Source organism: Eublepharis macularius, chromosome 2 (assembly GCF_028583425.1).
Source record: "Eublepharis macularius isolate TG4126 chromosome 2, MPM_Emac_v1.0, whole genome shotgun sequence".
Taxonomy (NCBI): Eukaryota; Metazoa; Chordata; class Lepidosauria; order Squamata; family Eublepharidae; genus Eublepharis; species Eublepharis macularius.
Genome location: NC_072791.1, coordinates 15,431,273 through 15,444,836, shown reverse-complemented (window position 1 = coordinate 15,444,836; position 13,564 = coordinate 15,431,273). Strand labels below are relative to the sequence as shown.

General features: G+C 43.2%; 1 protein-coding gene across 2 annotated transcripts in view; it reads right to left on the bottom strand.

The window, feature by feature from the left end:
* The window catches only part of LOC129323834 (nesprin-2-like), a 256,004-nt gene that overhangs the window by 54,677 nt on the left and 187,763 nt on the right, over positions 1-13,564 (bottom strand). For both annotated transcript variants that reach the window (XM_054970582.1, XM_054970583.1), the window contains 6 exons: positions 11,715-11,869; positions 10,301-10,445; positions 8,128-8,222; positions 6,478-6,712; positions 5,992-6,186; positions 3,920-4,045 (listed from right to left, as the gene is read on the bottom strand). In XM_054970582.1, the coding sequence (XP_054826557.1) occupies positions 3,920-4,045; positions 5,992-6,186; positions 6,478-6,712; positions 8,128-8,222; positions 10,301-10,445; positions 11,715-11,869 (951 nt within the window). The remainder of the gene's footprint in view (positions 1-3,919; positions 4,046-5,991; positions 6,187-6,477; positions 6,713-8,127; positions 8,223-10,300; positions 10,446-11,714; positions 11,870-13,564) is intronic.

The following is a 13,564-nucleotide window of genomic DNA, read 5'->3' as shown; positions in this document are numbered from 1 at the left end:
GGAGTTGTTAGTCTCTTGCAAAAAAGAAGGAAAAACTTGTAGCATCTTAAAGATGAACACTTTTTGAAAAATTCTAGCATAAACTTTCATGGACTACAGTCTTCGGCCCTCTTTGTTAGAAGATCTTATCCACAAAAGCTTACATAAAACTCTTGTTCATGATAAATTTGCTATTATTTTATATACCACAGGGCAAATTCTTGCTGCAAGAGAGTGAACAAAAGGCCATTTTAACGTCGTAAAGGTTTAGGCTATCGTTTTTGCTCTTGGTGAAAAGTCTTATTATACTGAATGGGATTTACTTATGAGTAAACACCCATGGGATCTGGGTGCGTGGTTGTTTAGCTGGACGTGACCCTATAAACGGCTGAAGTAGAAGGGAAGCAAGATCACACCACTTCCCTCTACGCATGGAGTAGTTTTTTAAAAAAAATGTTAAATAAAAACTACTTATTTTTAATCAAATGTGTTTTTATATTTTCTGAGGGTTCGTTCCATCAGTATACATAAGGTAATTTTAAAGTGTAGCCAAAAACAATTTTGGGAATGCCTGGGGAAAGAATCCATAATCTGATAAAGAAGAAATCGAGTCTTTTAGAACTGTGGATCAGAACTGCTCCTTGGAACACCCCCATTTTGCATGAAGCACTTTTTGGAAATGCAAGGTAACTGAGACTGCAAAAGAACTTGCTTTTTTCCAACTACAAAATATTTGTTAAGAACTGGAGAAACCTGTTTCAAAACAAGGGACTGCTTAGAAGTGACCTTTACGTTTCTTCCAAGTCTGTACCTTAGTTTTGTAACACAAGTAGAGACAATAATAATATGTTTTTAAACTTGTATAGTGTAATTTCAGAAGCCCATTGATATGCAGTGCCCCCTAGTGGCACTCCCAGACCTGGGTTCGAATCCCCACTCTGCCATGAAAGCTCACTGGGTGATTGTGGGCCAGTCACACTCCCTCAGCGTAAGCTATCTTACAGGGTTGTTGTGAGGATAAAATAGTGGAGAGGATGGAGGAGAAGGATTTAAGCTTCTGTGGGTTCCCATTGGGGAGAAAGGTGGGGTATAAATTATGTAAACAAACAAACAAGCAAACACATTTATTCTATGGAGAACTATTCCAGTCTAAGCCCATAAAACGTTCTGCATATGATATATATGTAGGAGAAAGACAGAGAGAGTGCACATCATTAACATAAACATCATAAACATAATTTCCCCAATACTGCTTCTTCATTAGCCTACATCACACAGGCTACATAGTCGGAGGGGTGAAGATTAATTCAATATACACACAGTGAGCTAATCATAGTCTAGAACTCAAACCACAGCTTGAGCTCCCCAAAACATGGCTTTAGAGCATAAAAACATAAGTAGAGCTTGCTAAATTAGACCAGTGGCCAATCCAGTCTTGTCTCACACATTCTCCAATTGATTGCCCTGGAGAGCCAAACAAACAGGATCTACAGAGAAGTCCTAAGCAAAGTTACTTCAGTCTAAGCCCACAGAAATTAATGGGTTTAGATGAGTAACTCTGTTTAGGATTTTACTGATAGAGGCTGGGCCCTTCTCCTGCAGATTCCTCCTAGCTCTGATTTGCTGCCTCTGGATATGGAGGCTTCCTTCAGTCACTAGTACTACAGCTAGTAGCTTTTGATGGTCTCACCACTCCTCCTTTTTAAAGTTCATGGCCCAGGCAGTGCCTCCCTAGACAGTAAACTCTACAGTTTAATTACTTGTTGATATATTTAACTGTATTTATTTATTTATTTAATTTATTTATTAAATTTGTAGTCCGCTCTCCCCGTGTCTGTCCGGAATCTTTATCACTCAACAACTTTATTGGCTGCCTCTGAGTTCTAGTATCATGGGAGAAAGAGAAAAAGCTCCCTCTAGAACCTGGTAAGAAGCCCTCGACAAAGGGTCTGTTCTTCTGGCCAGCTCCAGCTCTCAGTTCCTGTGCTTAGATATTGCTTGTGTGAGATCCTTCTTGGTGTTGGCTCCTGTGCTTATGGAATAACTTCCCGGAGCAAGTAAGGAAGGCTATCAACTTGTCTGTGTTCTGGAGAGGGCATAGTACTGAACTCTTTGAGAAAACAGTTGGGGAGCTCTGAAAGGATATATGGTAGAAACTTTTGGGGCAATGAACTATGGATTTTTTGGAGGGGGACTCAGTTACTGTTGTAAGTATGAAGTGTTATGTTTTGCTGTTTTATTTAAATTTCCTGAATGTGTACTTCTTGTTTTAATCTAAACTGTCATTTTCCTTGGGTTCCACTTGGACTGAGGAGAAAGGTAAGCTATAAATGTTTTAATATATAAATATAAATAAATAAATTAGAATGGCTTGTCTGCTTTTGTATTTCATTGGCTTAGATTGCAAGTTTCCTCCTGTCTCTATAATGCTGCTGCCTCTAGATGGTGAAAGGAGGGCCATAAAGGGGTTCATTAGGTCAGGCGTCACATTCAACCTTGCAAACTTACTTCAGTGCATAGGTGACATTTAGATGTAATGAGAAAACCATGGTGGGTGGTTGTGACGAGGAGTCTGGGAAGTCCTCGGGCTCGCCTGCTCCCTCTGCCCTCCCTCCCCCTCCTCCATGCCTAACTCGGAGAATGAAGACTTCAGGCTCATGTCCAAACCACAAACTAGGGTTTTTTTTCTTGCCAACAAATCTGGACTCCAAATTAGGGTTAAAATGTGTGCTCAAGAACTTCCCAGGATCATTTGTGTAATGGCAAACCATAGTTTGATGTCTGAACGCAGCCATGGTTTCTAATTCTGGGTTGCTAACTGAGTACAAACAAAGCTTTATTGACCCAGATAAAGTGGCCTTCACTTTTTCTCTCATTTTTGTTTTCTGGCAAATCATCATCTTCAGAGCAGATATACACACTCTTTCCCATTTTAGGACATAGGGAGTTGTGGAAAAAACTAATAAGAGTAGCCCAGCCACAAACAGACCTATAAAAATACAACGTACGTGACTGCAGGGCACAAATGCCAAGCTGTTACAATAATTTAATATTCTCTATAAATAGGTAGTTGTGAAATAGCAATAACAAATACAGTACACAAGAGTCCCTTTCTCAAAGTAACATATCTGTTGTGAAATAGTAAAGAGTCCAGTAGCACCTTTAAGACTAACCAACTTTATTGTAGCATAAGCTTTTGAGAACCACACCTCTCTTTGTCAGATGTATCAAATGCAGGTTCTTGAAAGCTTGTGCTACAATAAAGTTGGTTAGTCTTAAAGGTGCTACTGGACTCTACTATTTTGCAACTACAGACTAACACGGCTAACTCCTCGGGATATCTGTTGTGGAAATAACACATATTTCTTCCAATGAAACTTTAAGGCAACTGGAATTGTAACCAATGGGCTTGGAACTGCAAGGTGAAACCCTGATGAACATTGCTTTGAAACGGGAGTGGAGCCGGCAACCCATCTGAACTGGATTTATTTCTGCTGAAATGAGAATTATGCATTGGATTTGTTACTGCCTTTGAACTGGATTTACTTCTGCTGAAATAACAGTGGTGCACTGGGTTTGTTACTACCTTAAGGTTCTCGCCCATTGGAAGAAATATGTGGTATTTCCACAACCAATGTTACTTTTGAGGAGGGGAACCTTGTGTACTGTATTTGTTATTGCTATTTCACAACTACCTATTTATACAGATTCTTAAATTATTGTAAGCAGCTTGGCATTTGTACCCTGCAGCCACGTACGTTGTACTTTATAGAGATGTGGGGGCAAAAACATTTCTCAATCAATCCGCTAGTATGAACTGAGTCAGAAAGTGCACTGCTTCAGATGGAGCAATGGCCCTGTGATGCAGCCCTTTGACAAGACAAAAAGAAAGTTCCCGGCAGAAGTTGTGGAGACGAATAGTCAGAAAGAAGTTCAGTACCTTCATGTGCTCCTTCTCCGTCTGCAACTCATTCTGCTCTGCTGGAAGAGGGTCTTTTATTCTTGCCTTGAACTCTTGCAACCTCCGGTGCAACTCTTCAATTTGTCTTTCAGAACTCTCCCACGCCTGTGGTTTTTAAGAGAAAACATGAAGGAAGATATGGATAATAAAAAGTATCACTTTAGCTCTGTGTGTGTGTGTGGGGGGGGGGCAGCTGTTCCGGCCATCCCAACATGGTATCGTTCCGCACAACCATTCCAGGCTAGGACTGGGAGGCGCTGTTTTGGGGGATGCTGCTCAGACCCTTGGCCATTGTGGGATCCTGCAAGGTTCCATCTTGTCCCCTATGCTCTTTAATAGCTACATGACACCACTGCACGAGGTCATCTGGAGATTTGGGCTATGCGGATAACGGTCAGCTCTCTCATGCTTGTGGCTGATCCTAAGAAGGCTGTAGAAACTCTGAAATGGTACCTGGAGGCCGTTTCGGAGTGGATGTGGGCTAAAAAACTGAAGGTTAATCCTGACAAGAAGGAAGAACTGCTGGGGAACAGAAGGTCTGAACTGGGATTTAAGGATTCATCCATTCTGGATGGGGTCCCTTTGAAGGAACAGGTGTGTAGTTTGGGGTGCTCTTGGACCCAGGCCTACTCTGGATAAGTGGCAGCTGTGGCCAGGACAGGAGTGCCCTTTACCAGGTTAAACTGGTTAGCCAGCTGTGGCCTTTCCTGGGCAGAAAAGATTTGGCCACTGTGGTGCATGCCCTGGGTGCATCTAGATGAGATTACTGCAATGTGTTGTACATACGGCTGCCATTGAGAAGAGTTCAGGAACTTCAATTGGCGTAGAATGCTGAAGCTAGGATATTGACCGGAGTAGGTTGCAAGGACCATATCACCCCCAGTCTTGGCCCATCTACACTGGCTCCCAATGTGTTTCCAGGCACAATTCAAGGTGCTGGTGTTAGCCTTTAAAGCCCTGTCTGGCTTAGGATAGCATACCGGAAGGACTGTCTACTTCTTTATGAACCTACCCAACCTCTATGGTCATCCTTGGAAGCCCTGCTTCAGATGCCCCCACTTTCTGATACTAGGGGGGTGGCAAACCGGGAGGCAGAAGAGCAGAAGGCAGAAGACAAATTTTGTAAAATAAATCTTAAAAAGAAATAAAACTACTCAGAATGATGCAGATACTGAACATCCATAGAGGCAAATGAAACTTTTTTTTAAAAAAAGGCACTGCTTTAATACCCATTTAGAAACCCAGGGATTGCAATGGCATTCGTTGGTTTCCAGAGAATACTCAGAAAAATCATGGAGAAACTCACTAGATATTCAGGGTTGGGTAGGTGCCACACTTTTCTATAGGCAGAGGCTGCTTTAAGTATTGTTTGTAAAATGCTTGAGGCATTTTCTAAGTAGACACAACCTAGATTATGTCAACAGATTCTGGACCTTCTGTGTCTTCCTTACTCAGTTAGTTTTACAGTAGCAACGTCAGAGTATTTGGGCAAGGTATTCACCCTTGGGCACATCCACATCCACAGCAACACAAGGAGATAAACTGCATTAAAATGGGATGCCAGATCTGATCAAGTGGGTACCTTCTGACCCTTTTAAAGGTGCAATTAGGGAACTCTGTTCTTGCAAACCACAAATCACCTTGCCCTCCAAGTAAGAAGAGCTGAATCCCTGATACTGTGGGCATAGATACCTTTTAAAACCATTGCATACTCCATCATGGGAGGTGTTGCATGCCATAAAGGAAGTCCTAACATCTTCCCCACTGAAAGGGGTGTATAGAGCTCAGCCAACCACACTGGCCATTAGAGATTAATTCTGGTCTGTCATTTCTATTGTAAGAATTTCAGACTTCCAGGGTTTCATCAGAGTGTCCTTTCTCTAGAAGAAGAGTCCTGTGACACCCTAAAATCATTGTTTGAGCACACAAAAGTCTATGCTACAGTAAACGTGCTACTCAGGCTTTACGGCATCGCAGGTCTCTTCTTTTGCGTTTGCTGCTATAAAGTAACACAGCTACCTCTGGAATTTGTTCCCGAGAACGAAGGATACCTGTATGGTGCCCTGAAGTTGTTTCATCATCTCCCCCACTTGAAGCTGAGTGTGGCTCCAACTCTCTTGCAGCTGACTCCTCTCTTTCTGTATGACAGCTTTCGCTTCAGGATCTGCCAGAACAAGCAGCTCTTCCCCAATATCCAAGGCTAAAGAATACCTGGGTTGCCACCTCTGAAGGAGGACTTCCTTATTCTAAAACGGAAACCAGATAAACATATCGGAATCTTAACAACAAAAGTGTTCGCTGACACTGACATCAGAAAAAGACATTTCGTGGACCTCCCCTCCTCTAATTCTGAAAGTCGACTGAAAGAATTCATGGAGCTCCTTTGCAGTTCTTTATCCCCTCTGCACCTTCCAGTCACTCTCCAGATGTCCATTTGCTGCTTAATGCACTGGATGCCGAGGCCCTTGTAAGCTTTCCAGGCACTGGCTGCTTCACCAGGCCGGTCTTCGGCTGGCTTTGGGAACGCAAGAACTAACCTTGAAATCGTGCCTCAAGTCCCTGACTTGGTGCCAGCGGCGCTTGTCCTGGCTCTTCACGGCAGCCACAAAGCTGTTTGTCTCCTTGAGGGATTTTGTGAGGTCTTGCAGCAGGGTCCTGAATTTGTGCCACTGCTTTACAAGGCCATCGATCTCGCTCTTTCTCTGCCGAGCCATCCGAACGGCGCTTTGCCACTGTTCCTTCAGCAGCGTGAGCTTGGAGATAAATTCAGTCCTAAAGCAATCAGAGAGGGATACACTAATTTATTACCTGCTGGGACTCGGTGAGCTGTTTCACAGGCTGTGCATTATTTATTGTCTGTTGACAACTCCCCCACCACCCATCCTTCCGTTACCTTGCTCAGATTTTGTCTGCAAGGTCTTTAGGGCAACCGTAAACTATTCTTGAACTTGTTCAGATCCAGTCATTGTATATATGAAGTTATGAAGGGGAGGGAGGGGGGAGATCAGTGGCAGAGCATCTGCTTGGCATGTAGAAGGTCTCAGGTTCAACCCCCCCGCATCTCCAGTGAAAAGGATCAGGTAGATTTGAAAGAGTTCCACTCGAGACCCTGGAGAGCCACTGCCAGTTTGAGATCCAGAGGAGTTAGCTGTGTTAATATGTGGTAGCAAAATAGTAAAGAGTCCAGTAGCACCTTTAAGACTAACCAACTTTACTGTAGCATAAGCTTTCGAGAACCACAGTTCACTTCGTCAGATGCATCTGACGAAGAGAGCTGTGGTCCTCAAAAGCTTATGCTACAGTAAAGTTGGTTAGTCTTAAAGGTGCTACTGGACTCTTTACTACTATACTGCCAGTTTGAGTTGACAATACTGACTTTGATGAACCAACAGTTTTATTCCGTAGAAGGCAGCTTCACTTGTTCATGTGATTTCTGCTCCAGATGTACATTGCTTAGAGTGAAGCTCATTTGCCATTTGGCTGTCTGGAGAGATCCTTTTGGAGCTTTCCACAGTCTGCTCCAGATTTCAGCATCCCAAATAATTTTGGGACACCTGCTTCCTAGCTGGCTACCTCCCTGACTGCCCTGTCTTCGGATTATTTACAGCATCCAACCTAACAAAAACACTGCGGGCCTCTGTCCGTAACTTGCAATTTTTAGTCTTATAGTCAAACACTTTTTCCAGGCTTTTTGCTTTTTTGAAATTGTCCTCATTTGGGAAAGGCTCCCTTTTTAAAAGGAAGTTGTCTTGCCTTTCATAGCTTCCCCTACTTAATTGCTCTGGCATTCTCTTGGATTGGTTGTCTCCTCTCCTAAGGCAGCTTCTATTATCACGATTTTAACAAACCTCTATTTGCACTGAGACTGGACCCTCCTGACTCTCCCTTTTAATTAATCCTCTCATTTTAAAGACATTTCCTTTACTGACATGAAACAGGCTGGTCTTACTGAGCAACATCTATGTTGAATTTGATTACACTAGTCCACTGTCCACATTTACATCTCACCCCAAACCCTGAATGATGCCCAAGGCCAAAGTTGATTTCACCCCTACTTAGTTCCACAACTAAAAAAATCTATGCTATCAGCCTCAACTCTCTTTGAAGCTACTGTCTAGCTCCAGTCTTAGAATGCATGCCTTTCCCACTCCACACCCTTCTCTCGGCAAACAACGCAAACAAGTTACCTGTTTTCGGCTTCTCCCGATTCCAGCACATGCAGAGCTTTTGACACAATAGAATTAAAAATCTGCTGATGGATAGAAATCTCGGCTTGTAGTATCTGTAAATGTGGAATAAAGTAATAATTATGTGTCACGTGTTAGAGAAAATTTGAAAGTGTTGCACGAACTTGATACCTTAAGACTAACTATTCTAGCTTGGAATACGCTAACCTTCCAAGCAAGGAAGCTGCTTGGCTACGATGGGCAGCTAATACATGTGTACTCTGCCCCTTGATCTTTGCAGGGGTGAATTATATACCGATAAATCACACCAGCAGAATGATCCAGAGGAGTTAGCCGTGTTAGTCTGTAGTAGCAAAATCAAAAAGAGTCCAGTAGCACCTTTAAGACTAACCAACTTTATTGTAACATAAGCTTTCGAGAATCACAGTTCTCTTTGTCAGATGCATGGAGGGCAGAAAGAAACTGGACAGATATAGAGGAGGGGAGGGGAGGGAGGAGTTGATGCAAACAGTAGCTTCTGATATGGAGATCAGTTTGCTTCTGTTAAGGAAGTCAGTTACTTCTGATAATGAGATAACCATTCATAGTCTCTATTCAATCCCAGCCTGACTGAGTCAAATTTACATATGAATTCCAATTCAGCAGCTTCCCGTTGGATTTTGTTTTTGAAAGGTTTCTGCTCTGGGATGAGAAGGGATAGCTTGATCTCCCCCTCCTGCCCTGAGAAAGGTGAGGCATAAAGGATCGATGTGCTGCACACATGCCCACAGAGTCTTAATCTCCATGTCAAACTAGAAGGGTTCCTCCTGCACTTACCCGTGTGCCCTGGTTGTGCATAATGCAACGAAGTGCAAACTGGTATGGCAGGCAAGAATTCAGCTTCCTCCCCCGTACACACCATTTGTCACAAAGATTAGATCCTCTCCCTCTGCCCCTTGCTTGTGAGCAGGCAGGCATACAGAATAAAATAACGGAGACTGCCTCTGTCAATGGCAGTTCAATCTGCAGCAGGTTTGCAGTGGAACAGAAGGGAGGAGGGAAACTCTTAGGTAAGCTGCGTTCAAACTGTTTATAGCTCCCCACGGAAAGCTACTTTCCTTCACAAAAAATATGTGCGGTGCAGTCCTACAAACGAGGACTATGAAGGCAGATCTTTCCTGCCTTCCTCGCCTACCAGCAGTTCCCTCTGACTCCTGAAAAGAGGGGACCTTTGTAGTCAAAATGTAGCCAGTACAGAAGTAAGGGGAACTGGATGAGATTGCCACTCTTCTGGCAGTGTGCAGATGGGCGTGGGAAAACACCAGTGGAAGAGGGGAGGACGAGATTTTGCTATCTTTCTGTTAGGTGAATTTTTGTAATAGTACTCCGCTTCCAATTTGTAATTCCCTTACTACCACTAACCCATATATATTTCAAGACACCCAAACACAGTGATTACAGAGGAAAAATGGGTTTATTTCTTATATGGAATAACCCCAGACACATTTCTCCATTTCTAGGAGCTGTGTAAAGACCTGTAGCATTGGAGGACTTTAAATACCCTTAACACTGATTGTTTACAGAATAATGGGGTTATTTGTTTTACAGAGTAAAAGATCAAAGGTTGGAACAAATAATACATTCTCCAGGATTCATGGCACCCAAAAAGTCTAATTGATGGGACGATCGGATCTTAATGTAATATAAACATTTCAATGCTGGAGTCATAATTTTGTCATGGGTTTGAATTTTTTCTGGGAAATAATACAGTCAAGGTTAAAATCTTAGTTGGAAAGTGAAAAGAAAATGTTTATAGTTAAAAGGAACTTTCTCTCCTCACTGCAAGATTGAGTGGACCTGTAGTTTTAATTCCAGAAGCCAGGGAGAAAGAATCTGCCACTGAGGCAAATTTGCCTCTTGTGTGTGTGTTCAGCTTCAATTGTGCTCCCACATAGGGCATTAGATGACAGGTCCTTAAAAAAATCCCTTAACACTCCCCCCGCCCCTCGCTATGGCCTCCTCATTCTGCATGGCATTTTATCCACTCACGGTACCATCCCTTCAGGAATCATGGGGGAATGCTGGAGGAAGGGGAAGATCTGCCTCTACAAGCAGTAAAAGTAGAGAATTTCAGCCCAAGGATTGGCGGTGCACCAGTGGCTCCTTGGCCTTCTGCTAGGCAGGCACACATCACCTCGTAATCTCTTTGTTGTTCCTGTAGCTCTTCTAGAGTTCCCGCCACATTCTCTTTCAAGCTCTCCTTCATCCTTTCTAAGAACTGAACCCATTTCTGACATCTCTGGAGAAACTTTTCGTCCGACGGAGTGTCCTGCAGTTCACTGCAAAATATAAATGGCAACAAAAACAGAAAGCAACCATTTCCAATTAGAACGTTCAATGTATACTCCGGTAACAAAATGATCAACAGCTCCAGCACCCGAAGGGCTTACAGCCAAGATGATGATTTAGCAGGTAGCTCATCGGGAAAGAGCAATTCAGTGGGAAGCAGGAGGTGTAGGCTGCAGCCCTGTTTCTGGAAGATGGAGATGTGGCCTCCTCCAGCCAAAATCTACCTTAGAAGGGGGCACCATTTCAGAGAATACCTAATGAACTTAAGGAATTAAATCAGCCCATGCGGCACTACTTTGCTCCTGGCCTCTGAAAGCCAATCCAGGCAGTGGCTCGCTGGAAACAATCCTGGTAAATTAAGTGCCATTCTGTTCCTGAGCACAAAGCAAGCGCCTGTATTATCTGAGAACAGGATTGGGGGAAATCAGGAAGTATTCTAGACTGATTGATTGATTAGATTTTTAGCCCTCCCTCCCTGCAAGCAGGCTCAGGGCAGGTTACAATCATAAATAAATTACAATGGATAAAAACAATAAAATAACATCTCAGTACAAACATGAATTTCAATATTCCAGACGGGGCACCCTTCCCCGTTTCCCTGCCCACCATACACCAAGGAAGAAAAGGGTGGAGGTGTGGGTTGGAGAAACTCTAACTTCCCAAGCATAGCATGGGGGGGGGGTAGATGAACCATATGCCCTCCCCCATTGGTAGGAGACCGGCAGGGAGGCTAATTTGATGGATCCCGTGCTGGACTCAGCCATATGCCTGGCAGAACATCTCTGTCTTACAGGCCTGCCGAAAAGATACAAGATTTTGGCGGGCCCGAGTGTCTTCCGACAGAGAGTTCCACCAGGTTGGGGCCAGGATAGAAAATGCCTTGGCCCTGGCCGAGGCCAGCCAAGCCTCTCGGGGGCCAGGGACCACCAGTAGGTGTTTACCTACAGACCTAAGAGCTCTCCGAGGTACAAATGGAGAGAGGTGATCCCCCAGGAAGCACTGTTCCTGTTGCAGGAGTATCATGGCAGAAGATTTTACCACAGAGTCATCTCCCACTTCTGCAGTAATGGTTAAAGACATGCAACCTCAAGACAGGCCACTAGAGCTACCCAGTCTCATCAAATACCCCAGGAGCGGATGCTAGGCCAAACGGTAGGACTCGGCAATGGGAGTTTTTACCATAAGCAAAAGGAAGGCAGCATCTGTGGCAGCGTACGATTGGAATGGGAAGGGAAACCTTTTCTTTCTTTGTTTTTTACCTGCATTGCTCCTGAGCCATTGCTGTCTTCTGAGCCCACTGCCAGTTCAGGTTCTGCAGTCTCTTGGCCGTGAAGTCACCAAGTGGTAACTTGAAGCTCACTTCATTCAGACTCTCCATCTCAGGAGACAAAGCAATGAGACCCAACATCTGGCTCTGAAAAGAGGGTAAGCAATTCAATTAGTGCTGGAAATATTGGCACCTCTTACCTTAATAGAATGCCTTATGCAGTAACAACATTTATTCCAACAACTATTGCTCTCCCTCCCTATGTTCCTCCATGGCAGCTTTGCTCATCTGAACAGGGTCTCCTGCAGGTGCCAGGCTGCACACAGGTGAAATCAACAGCAGAAATCAATCATTAGAGGGACTTGGAGAGGAGGGATATCAAGCAGTTGTAACTATCAAGCACTCTTATCATGGGGATGGGCCAAGAAAGAGCCATTTTAAAACATGTGGCAGTCTACTGAGTTGAGAGATTAAGAAGGACGTCCTAATCTCCTGCAGGTGCCACCCTGCTTTTGTATTGTAGGGAGGGGCTCTCAGACGCTTCGCTAATGAGTTAAGGACCCACAGACTTCACCACTATGTTGCCTTATGTACTACCTGTTGTATTAAATATGTGCTCCTATGAGCTACTTGAGCTTCATGTGGTCTAATGTCAGTCCTAGAATTGCTTATGTTCTGTTTCAGCATTTCTTCAACTCTGTATTGGATTCTTACTAATGCTATGTCTTTGTAAACTTGTCTCTGTTTACCCTATGGCCCTTGAAACTGACTGTACTAATCTCACACTGCGTAATCCGCCTTGAGTCTCAGTGAGGAAGGCAGACTATAAATGACATAAATTAAATAAATATTAAAACTATTCCAATACGACCTGTTTGTGGGTCACAGCTCACTTTGCCAGATAGACATGTGATAGAAAACCGTACTGGGAAAATTTTACGAGGCACTATTTGACAAAACGGGCTGTGACTCATGAAAGCTCGTACTGAAATAAATGTTGTTGGTTTTCAGGTACTGCTAGAATTTTGTTTTACTTCAATTCAACAGACCAATACGGTGACCTTTTTGCAAACCTCTTATCCTGACACCTAAAATCTCCTGGAAAAGGGTATAAGGGTGACCAGGTGCCAACAGTCAATTTGGTCCTCCCAGTCCACACTTTGTTGACAGGATTAATGTGTTCTCAAAGAAGCACAGAGCACGACAATCACAGCATGTAGATTCCTGCATCTCTGGATGAAAGCAAATCTCTTGATGCCTTTTCAAAAAGGCCCAGGAATTTGGGAGTATAGCCAAGCAATCATTGTACGATGAAGAGAACAAATGCAATTTGTATTATTAGCTTATTAATAAATTGAGAGCATTTATTATTTCCAGGGAAAAGCAATGTTCCTTAAACGAAGTTTAACTGCTGGAAGTAATCACATAATAGCACATTTTATTGCACCTGTCTCTCAAAATAATTAAACTGCACTTCTGTTAGGTGAAATAATTTGTTTAAAAAGAGATCTATGATTTGAAAAGAAACAACAACAACCAAAGAGTACAGCATTCAAGCAGGCAGGATGCAGTCAATCACAATTATTCATTATCTAAGTAAGTGACCAAAAAAAGCACAGACAGACTGAAAATTATTTATTTCAGCGTTTCAGCTTCCACCTCCATCAGCACCACAGTAGGATCTAAATGTGTTAGCAGCGATGGTGGGAGCCGAAACGTTTAACAAAATAAATTTTAAGCCTCTCTCTGTTTTTACCTCCTCCCAATCACTTATACAAATTTATTTACTTAGTTAAGACAGAAGCTACCGGTATTAAGATAGGAAAGTAATCCCCAGGAGGT